We start from the raw sequence: 13539 nt of genomic DNA on the forward strand, positions 1-13539 counted from the left end.
TCAAACTCAACATTAATTCAACGACAGCAGCTGCATTACATGCACATTCCACCGCGACTACAATGATTAGAAAAGCCGTTGAGGAATGGGACTCACTAGTGAGCATTCTGCATCTACATCCGCCTCCAAGATAATGTTGATAAAACAAGACTAAAACCAGTGCACTAAAACACAAGCGAAAAAGAAACAGGGAACAGGGAGGAATCCCCACCTCCATTTTAAACTTAGACCCAAATATCACATTAACAAGGTTATCGCGAATAACCGAACTCTATTACGGGCTCATTATAGCCCGTGCTACGTGGACACTTCGTTCTGAGTAGTTAAATCTAAAACAACAACAACAACCTGTCTCCTCATTCACACCGCTACATATCAACGATGTCATACTTGGCAAGGAGCACCACCTACATCCTCGCTTCCCACGTCAGTTCCTGGCCGGTAGAACTCAGATTCAGATTCAGATTCAGATGTTTATTCAGGTAAGGTATATACATACAAGTGATGTTACATTAATGGATTGATATATAGATAGAGCTAGTACATACAATGCCTAAAGCCACTATTACGCAATGCGTTTCGGGCAAGAAAAAACATTAATATCTAGAACTTAATACTAATTGAGCATAAAGAATAAAAGATGTTGAGAACAAATACAAATAAAGATAAAAAAAAAAGGGGGAACATGACTGAAAAAGCAGCACAAATACAATAGGTTGACAAACAGTGTTGATTAAAAAAAAGAAAAAAAAAAAGAAAATAACAGACATGGATTGACAATAGAGGAGTGAGGTAGATTACAGGGAATTTATTAGGTAGTGTTTAGTTTTTATCTTAAACTGGTTGAGAGAGGTACAGTCTTTAACATGGTTGGGAAGGTCATTCCACATTCTGGGCCCCTTGATTTGCAGAGCATTTCTAGTTTGATTAAGACGTACTCTAGGAATATCAAAACTGTATTTATTTCTGGTGTGGTGCTCATGGGTTCTGTTACAACCTTCTATGAAGCTTTTAAGATCAGGATTGGCATTATAGTTTAGCGTTTTATATATGTATAATACTGTTTATTATTAACTGTTTATACCAGTAGGACCAGCCAGTGGATCGCTGACCGACCGCAACATAATATCATAGACAATATTGAGGACGAAATTCCGAACCTGGATGTGCTCAACCTAGAGTTCTGCAACACCGACAAATCATCAATGAAGATTACTTTCATCACCATAGCTGCGGCCACCCAGGCTGCCACACAAGGATTCTACTGCTTCGGCTTACAAATACCACCCCACCAAGTAAAAAAAGAACGATACCAAGAGATCCAGCAGTGCTTTAAGTGCTACGAGCTCTCCCACCCGACCAACATGTGTCAGCACCCTGTCAAGAAGTGCAGCCTGTGCTCACTGGACCATCACTACTCCATATGCAAGGCAACAGTCCATCGCTGCTTGCTCTGTGATGGCAATCACCCTGCAATTTCCTACTGCTGCCCCCGCAGACAGGAAAACACCAAGGCCCAGGTTGAAGCCAAGAGAAACAACCCTTCTACCTCCTCGACCAGAGCCCCAGGCGCTCAACCCACCACCTCGGCTAACATCAACCAACCAGAAAACTTTCCAGTCTTACCAAATAGTGGCTCCTCCCCCCGGGCGACCCAGCCTTCACAATGGGTACCCAAGGTCCCACATGCTCCTTCACATCCCCCTGCATCACGTGCAGTCATTATCCCTGGTCTTATTAGACTAGTGGAGAGACTTACCGGACCAGACAACCAGCGCTTTGTCAGTGAACTGAACACATTATACCTAGCCAATGGTCTGGCCCCCACATAGCCCCTGGCACAAGTCTCACTGCCTCCACTACCACTCCGGAGACTACCACCAGGACGACCACGTGGGCGACTTCAACACAGATTCCAGAACCACCCATGACCCGGGCGGCATAAAGAGAGGTAATTCCCTCTCCAGCTCCCAACACTCCTACCAGCACTATCTCAGCAACCACGTTAGCAGACGTGCGGTCAACAAATGCTAACGGCATCACCAACGCTCCTAAAATAGCTTCTACCACCAATCCCCAACACCTGAGCCTACCTCAGGCTGCTAGACGAAAGACGAAAACAGCAACTACGGAGATTACGGACTCTTCAGATGAGGAAATCTTAGTAAGAGCTCCACTGCCGTACCACAGACACGACACCTACTCAGTAAAAGACCTCATGGAAGCCACCTCACCTAATTAACTCCAATGCCAGCACGGCTCAGCCAAAGTCTCACCCAAAGAAAAACGGATGATCTAGAGGTCTACACTAACCCCGCCAACTCCATAACTGGGACATCCATCTGGGGGTCTTCATAGTGGAAACCACTATGAAGACCCCCATCCATTCCCAGAGCTCTAGTATTAGCTATTGATACAGATAATGTCTCCAATGAGCCTCCACTTACAGGCTCACCATAGCCCGTGCTACTTGGAACATTTTGTTCTGAGTAGCTGAATCTAAAACAACAACACCAACAGACTGTCTCCTCACCTACAGCCTACTCATCACCACCTCTTATGATGGCTTAATCTTCATCATCATCATGTCTCCTCACTTGAGAATGTACCTTGTGGATTCGAAACTTTGTGTAAATTACAGAACTGTATAATACATTCTACAGTTAAATTACTATTCTTTTACTCAACCTTAGATAAATACCACATTTGGAGAAATCCTCTTCCAGTTAACCCAAGATACAAGAACACTAGTCAGAGGTATAGAAGCCCTAAACAAGAAAATAATGAACATAGAATATGCAGTCATATTCAATGAAATATATATTATCTATATATGACAAGGTCAGGCCACGAATGAAGGATTAAGACAGGAATTTCCTTAAGTACTTTCGTATTTAATAATACATCTTCAGAAGGATAGATTTATAATTTAGTGATGTGAATATATAGGCAGGAATGAGGTGACAAAATGTCTTAAATGAGATAAGGGATATTAATAAGGTATTATTGAGATAAATGTGCATCAGTGGTCCTACTCAAAGTACCCTTTAACTGATCAATCAAAACTAGATATAAATTATACAAACCACTACTAATGTTCAAATTATATGATTTTGTAATCTGTATTAAAGCAGATTCAATAATGTTTCTATTGAAAATGCCTTTGTAATTTGTTATTGAAGAGCCCCCCTCCTAATCAATTTGGTGAGAACTTTCTTACAAATGAACAAACAAATCATTAGACTATTGGCCATGTTTTATAGAGTTTTAAGGAAAATATTTTAAGAAAATTGTGGTCAGTCTGTATATTTATTAAAAGTTACTATTTGTTCCTCTGTTGCAATTGCTGCTGCTAATTCAACATGTAATTATTATAATTCTTCTACTTCAGTTTAGTTTGTACTATTTCAGCATCTGGGTGAAAGATTCTCACCAGCGGAGTGGACCCGTGTACTAAGCCCCTTGTTATCAATTGCAGAGAAATGTACGAGGCCGGATTCTGGGAATCCGTCGTGAGGACCAAAGCGTTTGGGAGAGACGCGCCCCACTTGGTCCCTCTCAGGTTAGACAGCTAGTAAAAAATGGGGTCAAGGTCATCGTGCAGCCATCAAACCGTCGTGCATACCCCATGCAGGTGAGAGTTGTCTTCTTTACATTGTCAACTGGGATTAAGTTCTATAATCATACGTCTTGTAAGAAAGGCTATGACTGTTATATATGAATTTCAATTAAATAAACATCTTGTATTATATATAAATTGCATAGTATTAAAATAATATATTTACTGTATTAATATTTATACTGTTTTTTGGTATTGGTAAAGTTAAATTGCAGTTTACATGTACAGTATGCTACTGTGTCTCATTCATAAGTACCTTCTCGGGTAGCTGGATAATAATTGCTTATAGGCGTATCAGGGAGCGATGATACAGGCAGACTCATCAGAGGTCTAGTCTTGTAATCACAGTTTATATCTACTGTCATGTCAGTCAGTGTTTTGCCATTATTGTGAACAATACTTATTAATTGCTGCATATTTGATGTTAATAAATACTGCTGTTCCTATATATCATAAAACATTGTATGTTAAATAAATAAATAATAAATATATATGTTTATTCAGGAAAGGTACATACATACTAGTGATGTTACATTAATGGATCAATATATAGATAGAGCTAGTACATACAATGCCTAAAGCCACTATTACGCAATGCGTTTCGGGCAGGAAAAACATTAATATCTAGAACTTAATACTAATTGAACATAAAGAATAAAATGTGTTGAGAACAAATACAAATAAAGATAAAAAAAAGGGGGGAACATGACTGAAAAAGCAGCACAAATACAATAGGTTGACAAACAGTGTTGATTAAAAAAAAATAACAGATATGGGTTGACAATAGAGGGGTAAGGTAGGTTACAGGGAATTTATTAGGTAGTGTTTAGTTTTTATCTTAAACTGGTTGAGAGAGGTACAGTCTTTAACATGGTTGGGAAGATCATTCCACATTCTGGGTCCCTTGATTTGTAGAGCATTTCTAGTTTGATTAAGTCGTACTCTTGGAATATCAAAACTGTATTTATTTCTGGTGTGGTGCTCATGGGTTCTGTTACAACCTTCAATGAAGCTTTTGAGGTCAGGATTGGCATTACAGTTCAGCGTTTTATATATGTATAATACACATGAGAGGATGTGCAGTGACTTAATATCTAACATATTCAGAGATTTGAGTAGGGGTACCGAGTGATGTCTGGGGCCAGAGTTGGATATTGTCCTTATAGCAGCTTTGTGTTGAGTAATTAGAGGACGTAAATGATTTTGGGTAGTAGAACCCCAAGCACAAATACCATAGTTGAGATATGGATAGATAAGGGAGTAATAGAGAGTCACCAGGGCAGGGCGGGGTACATAAATAAATAAATAAATAAATAAATATGTTTATTCAGGTAAGGTACATACATACAAGTGATGTTACATTAATGGATTGATATATAGATAGAGCTAGTACATACAATGCCTAAAGCCACTATTACGCAATGCGTTTCGGGCAAGAAAAACATTAATATCTAGAACTTAATACTAATTGAGCATAAAGAATAAAAAGTGTTGAAAACAAATACAAATAAAGATAAAAAAAAGGGGGAACATGACTGAAAAAGCAGCACAAATACAATAGGTTGACAAACAGTGTTGATTAAAAAAAAATATAATAATAATAAAATAAAATAACAGACATGGGTTGACAATAAAGGAGTGAGGTGGGTTACAGGGAATTTATTAGGTATTGTTTAGTTTTTATCTTAAACTGGTTGAGAGAGGTACAGTCTTTAACATGGTTGGGAAGGTCATTCCACATTCTGGGTCCCTTGATTTGTAGAGCATTTCTAGTTTGATTAAGTCGTACTCTAGGAATATCAAAACTGTATTTATTCCTGGTGTGGTGCTCATGGGTTCTGTTACAACCTTCAATGAAGCTTTTGAGGTCAGGATTGGCATTACAGTTCAGCGTTTTATATATGTATAATACACAAGAGAGAATGTGCAGTGACTTAATATCTAACATATTCAGAGATTTGAGTAAGGGTACCGAGTGATGTCTGGGGCCAGAGTTGGTTATTGTCCTAATAGCAGCTTTGTGTTGGGTAATGAGAGGACGTAAATGATTTTGGGTAGTAGAACCCCAAGCACAAATACCATAGTTGAGGTATGGATAGATGAGGGAGTAATAGAGAGTAACCAGAGCAGGGCGGGGTACATAATATCTGATCTTAGAAAGAATGCCAACAGTTTTTGAAACTTTTTTTGATATATTTAGAATGTGACCCTGGAAATTCAGCTTGTGGTCGATGAGAACGCCAAGGAATTTGCCATCTAATTTGTTACAAATTTGGGTATTGTTTATTTTGAGATTTATCTGATTAGAGGATTTATTGCCAAACAGAATATAAAACGTTTTGTCAATGTTAAGGGTGAGTTTGTTGGCAGTTAGCCAAAGATGGACTTTCTCTAGCTCAGTATTTACTGTGGCATTTAGAGCAAGGGGGTCAGGACTGGAGTAAATGAAGGTTGTGTCGTCAGCAAATAGAATTGGTTTGAGGTGTTGGGAGGCATTTGGAAGGTCATTAATGTAGATGAGAAAGAGGAGAGGGCCAAGTATGCTGCCCTGAGGAACACCAATGTTGATGGGTAGGGTGGGAGAAATTGTATTATTCACAGAAACATACTGGAGCCTGTCAGTAAGATAAGATTTGAGGTATTGCAGGGAGTGTCCTCTGACTCCATAATGATGTAATTTAAGAAGAAGGTTTTGATGGTTGACAGTGTCAAAAGCCTTACGCAGGTCCACAAATAACCCAACAGGAAACTCCTTTTTATCAAGAGCTGCGTGAATTACGTTAATCATACTAATAAGTGCATCGTTAGTGCTTTTTTTGGGTCTGAAGCCATATTGACAAGAGCTAAGTATATTGTGTTTGGCTAGAAAAGAGTAAAGCTGCTTGTAGATTAGCTTTTCGAATATTTTTGACAAGTTAGGCAGGATTGATATAGGTCTATAGTTGTTAACATCAGTGAGATCACCACATTTGTAGACAGGGGTTACTCTTGCTTTTTTTAGAATGTCAGGAAAGGTTTGGAGTTCAAGTGACTTGTTGAAGAGCAATGCAATAGCAGGGGCTAGAGATCTGGAGGCTTTTTTGTAAATTAAAGTTGGTATCTCCTCGAGGGCACTAGACTTGGTTTTAAGGGAAAGGATTATTTCATTGACATCAGTGGAACTAGTAGGCTTTAGGTACAGAGACTGTGGATAGTTACCTGTAAGATAGTCCTTAACATCAGTACAGGAAGATGGAATATCATTTGCAAGGGATGACCCAATGGAAGAGAAGAACCTATTGAACTCAATAGCAGAATCAGAGGCTGAAAGCTGACCAACGTTATTGGAAAGGAGTGTTGGTTTGTTATTTAAAATCTTCTTTGATCCCAATATTTGTGAAATTGTGCTCCAAGTTTTTTTAATGTTGCTCTTTATTTGGGTAAATTTATCTTCATAGTATTTAGTTTTGGCTCGTCTAATTATTTTAGATAGCAATAACGAGTAATTCTTTGAGAAATCTTTGGAGACTGTTCCTAGCCTATACTTCTTCTCAAGGTCGTGTTTTTTGTTAATGGATTTAAGTATTCCCTTTGTAAGCCAAGGATTGTTAAGTCTTTTGCTTGTGACTTGTTTTGTAAGCATAGGACAGTGGGTGTTATAAAGACTAAGAGTTGTTTGTAGAAAAGATTTCACTGCTAGGTTGATGTCCCCTATGTTACCTAACTCGGACTCCCAGTTGACATTATCAGCAGCAGTTATAAAATTGTTTATAGCAGTTTCATTGTGCAGCCTAAAGCTTAACTCCCTTGTCTCTAGAGGTGGTTTGCTAATGTTAGTTAAGAGAAATGTGGGGTAATGGTCTGTAGTGCTATCGGTGATTATACCTGAAGTAAGCGGAGAGGTTATGTTGGTCCAGATGTGATCTAGAGTCGTAGCAGTACTATCAGTGATTCTAGTTGGTCTAGTGATTAAGGGTATGAGGAAGCAGGAATTCATACAGTTGAGGAAGCTAACAGCAGCAGCAGTAGCATTAGATAATATCTAATGAATAAATAAATATAAATAAATAAATAAATAAATGTTTATTTAGGTAAGGTACATACATACAAGAAATTTTTACAAAGATTGGTTGACTTATAGGTAGAGCTAGTACATACAATGCCTAAAGCCACTATTACGCAAAGCATTTCGGGCATGAAAAACTTAAATGACAAGCTTAATACTAATTGAGCATAAAGAGTAGAATGAAAACAAGAAATGAAAACATAGCTGAAAAAGCAGCACAAGTACAATTATGTCGACAAACAGCACTCTTTAAAAATACACATATTTTGTGTATTTATACACAAAAATATGTGTATTTTTATTTAAAAGAATACACATGAATGAGAATGTTAAATTTTCTTATTCTTATCTACCTTTAATAATTAGTAGCTGTATGAACTGCTAAAGCAGCTGCCATTCATAAATGTCTTATGTTTACTGTAATTATCAATTACTGTACAGTATTTTCAGATCTTTCGGCAATTCAATAATGTTGCAATATCTCATTTAAATTTAAGTATTCCCTAATTACACCTGTTCATTTTCTCCTACGTACTGTACCTTTTTATGCATTGTAATTGTCTTACCAATGTATCTTCCTCTGTTCATGAATTATATGTATGTACATTTGTCTAAATAAATGATTATTATTATTAATATAACAATTGCTTGCAGGCGTACCAGAATGTGGGAGCCAAGGTACAGGAAGACCTGTCGGAGGCGCCGGTGATCATTGGTGTGAAACAAGTCCCCATCGACCAACTAATCCCTAATAGAACCTACTGCTTCTTCTCTCACACAATAAAAGCCCAAGAGGCCAATATGCCACTTCTCGACGCCATTTTAGAGAAGGTACAAGTACTGTTGGGGGGCAGTGTTACAGGTGCTCAGCAGCTGCTCAGTAAGATTGCCTCTTAAAGAAGTGGACTGGATCAACATCCTCAAAATTGTTCAGTATTTTAAAGTTTTTGATGAGATCAGCCCTATCATGTCTGGTTTGCAGTGTTGTTGGCCCTGAGACCCTCAACTGCTCCTGGTATGAGCGTTGACTTAATTCCAGGATGATTTTTGTTGCCCGGTGTTGAACTTTCTCCATAGCAGATATGTCGTGAAGATGAGGTCCCCTACCCAGTGGGCACCATTGGTTGAAAGCGACTGACATGTACTGTTTAGTATGTAACATTGGTAACTCTCGATCAACGGTGCCCACTGGGTATGCATGGATAGTTGTCCAGATGGGGGCCCCATCTGAGTTTTATACAGTTGAATAACTACCTTCATAATCCTTTGGTAGGAGAGTGAGAGGATGAGTAGCTGGAGGGGCTCTCCACAGAAAACCATACATTCAACGCCATTTTCTGGGCGAGTCTTGGAGGCTTCCCTGACAATCCTTCCTCCCTCCGGTTGGTGATTTTCGCATTTTGATATTCAGCCTGTGAACTGGGATTGGGTAGCTGGCACGAGGGGTCTGGGCCTTTCCCTTCCACAGACTGTGCAGACAGCGGTGCGGCTGCGGTTGTTATGCCATGCTTGTTTGCTTGTTTACCAGATTGTGGAGTTCTGCTTGATAGTTTGGTTTTCAGTAGCAATTTTCACCAGGTGGAGTCTGTTTTGGGACGCTTATCTTTCTGGGTGCCTAACCCGGTAGATGGCAGACATAGAATGCTTTCAACCACACAGGGGGTTTCTATAGGCCATTGCTCCTCGTGCCTCTGAGGGGGGGCCAGGTTTTGGCTTGTGATCCCTGGTAGGCTAGAACTCCAATCAAATTGACTGATGCCACAGTCTAATATATGCATATCAGCCCGGAATTGCTCTTGGAAGCCTCCAAGACTCTCCTAAAAAATGGCGTTTCATTACATTCAACGCTGTTTTTTTTGGGGGGGTTTTACTTTTGAATAGGGCATAGGTTGGACAATTTTTTAATTCATTAGGGAGTGAGTTCCAACGACTGGGCCCTTTTATTTGCATGGAGTGTTTGCACAGACTTAGTTTGACTCTGGAGATATCATATAGATATTTATTTCTGGTCTGGTGATCATGGGTTTTATTACACCTATGGAGAAAAAGTTTCAGATTAAGATTAGCATTTAGGAACAAGATTTTGTACATGAAGATAGCACACGAGAATTTGTGGAGTGAGTGTACGTTTAGCATGTAAATAAAGTAAATAAATAAATAAATATTTATTCAGGTAAACGTACATACATACATACAAGATGAGTTACAAACAAAATGTTGGATTACTAGATACAGCTAGTACATACTGTGCCTAAAGTCACTAATACGTTGACAACATTTCAGGCAAGGTGTGGGAAAACACTTAGACTAAAACTTAAAACTAATTGAGATCAAAGCATAAATTGAATTGAAAAAGGGGGAAAAAAATGATAATAATTACTTGATGGCTGAAACAGCAGAAATTGAAGCAGAACAGCAAAAAGGAAGCTTAACTAAATAAACAATGACTACAATTTTCTAAAGGTTTATACACGGCAGATATCAGCAATTAAACATGTTGGTCAATAAACAATATTGTTAGAAAAATAACAAGACAGGTTGACATTTAGTGGGTAAGGTAGGTTACATAGAGTTTATTAGGTAGTACAGTACATATACTTAGTTTTTCTCTTGAACTGGTTGAGAGAGGTACAGTCTTTGACATGATTGGGAAGGTCATTCCACATTCTGGGTGCCTTGCTTTATAGAGCATTTCTAGTTTGGTTAAGGCGCACTCTTGGAATATCAAATAGGTTCTAGTTATTTTTCTTAGTGCTATAATCATCATTTTAAATCCTGTAACAATCATTTCTCATCATTATATGACTGTTGGTATTTGCAGAACATCCGCCTGATTGACTATGAGCGAATGTGTGACCGACAAGGGCAGCGTGTGGTGGCCTTTGGCAAGTACGCCGGGGTGGCGGGAATGATCAACGTTCTCAATGGTCTCGGGCTTCGACTTCTGGCTCTTGGTCACCATACACCTTTCATGGTTGGTCAATACTGTAAACACTCGGCAATCCAAATTCCGTTAACTCAAATCTTCGGGTAATTTGAATGGATCTGTGTTCATTGTGTATGTGTAAACAGCAGGAGTAGGCAGGTGAGCGATGGAAATGCAAGGGTAAACTTTGAGAGTTTACTGGTAATTGGCGGGAATGACTGTTAGTTGTTCTGTAGTACAAAAATTTTAAATTTTTTAATTTTTGGACATACCTGGTAAGAAATTTGGCTACTTGAAAGGGGTGGGCTCTGTGTGATTTGCATTATTGAGTGTAAACAATACCTGTTTAAAGAGCATTTGCTAGTCTTCCAACATTTGTGGAGTTCAAACAGATCACTTTGTAAGGTCTCGGTATCATTTTTGCTTCCTACTTTACTATAGATCTTGGTGTCATCTGCAAATTTGATAATGTGGTTTGTAATGGTTTCATCTATAATATTAATAATGATAATGATAATTATTCTTGTCAGGGAGAGATAAGTGTGTACGTAGAGTGTGTATATACATTAGGCTGGTATTGAGTCCCCCCCGAGTGTCAAACAAGTGACCCCTCCTCAGAAGGCAACCCCACAACAGTTGACACACTCCTAGGTGCTCTACCTATTTACTACTACCAAATAAGTCTGACTCCTAGCCGTTCTGAGTGTACAAGTACAGGTACTCTCAAAACCAGCTATGGGTAAACTACAGGTGACAGTATGCCAGCCAGTAGTTAGTGTGAGTGCTGCTTGGTAGTTTGTGATGCCAATTAACATATGGAAATGCTTCATTTGTGTCTTTATGAACCCTCTAGTGGTCAGAAAGGCTTTATGTGTGTATATATAAACCTTGTAGGCCTTAGAGTTCCAAACAGTGGGACACAGTCCCCCTGAAATGTTTTCTGGGGAATTGCAGAACCTAAATTCTGAGTGTATCTGAATCATCGAGAATTAGCACGTGGTAAGTATCTCAAGTAGGCAATGTTTAAACATTTTTACATCTCTAAATATCTGAAATTTTTTACCAGTATTTCTAGTTAGCTAGTAAGTAGGGCTAGTAAATTGGGAACCACTGCTCTAGTGATTACTTTGGGCAGGATTGAACATACTCCAGTGTCTCCCCAGTACCAATATGACTCAGCAGGGAGGTTATACTCCCTGCTCTGTACTCCAGTGTCTCCCTAGTACCAATATGACCCATCAGGGAGGTTATACTCCCTACTGTGTACTCCAGTGTCTCCCCAGTACCAATATGACTCAGCAGGGAGGTTATACTCCCTGCTGTGTACTCCAGTGTCTCCCCAGTACCAATATGACTCAGCAGGGAGGTTATACTCCCTGCTGTGTACTCCAGTGCTCCCCCCCCCCAGTACCAATATGACTCAGCAGGGAGGTTATACTCCCTGCTCTGTACTCCAGTGTCTCCCCAGTACCAATATGACCCAGCAGGGAGGTTATGCTCCCTGCTGTGTACTCCAGTGCTCCCCCCCCCCAGTACCAATATGACCCAGCAGGGAGGTTATGCTCCCTGCTGTGTACTCCAGTGCTCCCCCCCCCCAGTACCAATATGACCCAGCAGGGAGGTTATGCTCCCTGCTGTGTACTCCAGTGCTCCCCCCCCCCAGTACCAATATGACCCAGCAGGGAGGTTATACTCCCTGCTGTGTACTCCAGTGCTCCCCCCCCCCCCAGTACCAATATGACCCAGCAGGGAGGTTATGCTCCCTGCTGTGTACTCCAGTGCTCCCCCCCCCCAGTACCAATATGACCCAGCAGGGAGGTTATGCTCCCTGCTGTGTACTCCAGTGCTCCCCCCCCCCAGTACCAATATGACCCAGCAGGGAGGTTATACTCCCTGCTGTGTACTCCAGTGCTCCCCCCACCAGTACCAATATGACTCAGCAGGGAGGTTATGCTCCCTGCTGTGTACTCCAGTGTCTCCCCAGTACCAATATGACCCAGCAGGGAGGTTATGCTCCCTGCTGTGTACTCCAGTGCTCCCCCCCCCCCAGTACCAATATGACCCAGCAGGGAGGTTATACTCCCTGCTGTGTACTCCAGAGTCTCCCCTCCCCCAGTACCAATATGACCCAGCAGGGAGGTTATGCTCCCTGCTGTGTACTCCAGTGCTCCCCCCCCCCCCCAGTACCAATATGGCCCAGCAGGGAGGTTATGCTCCCTGGTGTTGGTGCAGAATATCACCCTATTATGACTGAGCACGACCGTGTGTGTGGGAGAAGGCTCTTGTCTTCAGGAGGAATGCTGTGTTCTTCCCAAAGTGGAGCTTCCCCCCCCCCTTCCCCCCCCCCCCACACTCGCACAGCTTTATTTAAACTCATAAATATTGCTGCCAAAGTTTGTAATGTTTTTACCCTCACTGGGTTTTTAAGTATTCCTATATTATTTATCTCTGTTCAACTGGATTAAATTTGTTCCCACAGCATATTGGACCGGCTCACAATTACCGTAACACAGAGATGGCTAGACAATCAATTCGTGACACTGGTTACGAAATCTCACTTGGCATGATGCCTAACTCCATCGGTCCTCTGACGTTTATCTTCACAGGCACTGGCAACGTGTCTCAGGGGGCCCAGGAGATAGTCCAAGAACTACCCCACGAGTACGTCTCCGTCAAGGCTCTTAAGAAAGTAGCCGAGCACGGGTGTAAGTTACAAAAGCTACGTATATGGTTACGGAAGTTATGACGTTTAGATTTATGTATACTGTTTTGTATGCCTGAATCCTTAAGATGAAGATGTATGGTTTGCTGGAGTATACTTGCCTAAGACAACTTACCCAATAGGGACTATGAGGAAGTAAGGTCTAGCCCACCTACTACCTTTGTTCCATATGAAGCCAGTGTTATGCTCTTGATACTTATATGTGCCTCTGGTGCAGGCACTGCTAT

At 40.6% G+C, this 13539-nt stretch overlaps 1 protein-coding gene across 2 annotated transcripts in view; it reads left to right on the forward strand.

Annotated features, from left to right (window-relative positions):
* LKRSDH (lysine ketoglutarate reductase/saccharopine dehydrogenase) overlaps positions 1–13539 on the forward strand; it is a 78099-nt gene that overhangs the window by 18585 nt on the left and 45975 nt on the right. For both annotated transcript variants that reach the window (XM_045753123.2, XM_069338740.1), the window contains 4 exons: positions 3479–3634; positions 8319–8495; positions 10486–10638; positions 13070–13295. In XM_045753123.2, coding sequence (XP_045609079.1) covers positions 3479–3634; positions 8319–8495; positions 10486–10638; positions 13070–13295 — 712 coding nt within the window. The remainder of the gene's footprint in view (positions 1–3478; positions 3635–8318; positions 8496–10485; positions 10639–13069; positions 13296–13539) is intronic.

This window comes from Procambarus clarkii, chromosome 5 (genome assembly GCF_040958095.1).
Source record: "Procambarus clarkii isolate CNS0578487 chromosome 5, FALCON_Pclarkii_2.0, whole genome shotgun sequence".
NCBI classification, from domain to species: Eukaryota; Metazoa; Arthropoda; class Malacostraca; order Decapoda; family Cambaridae; genus Procambarus; species Procambarus clarkii.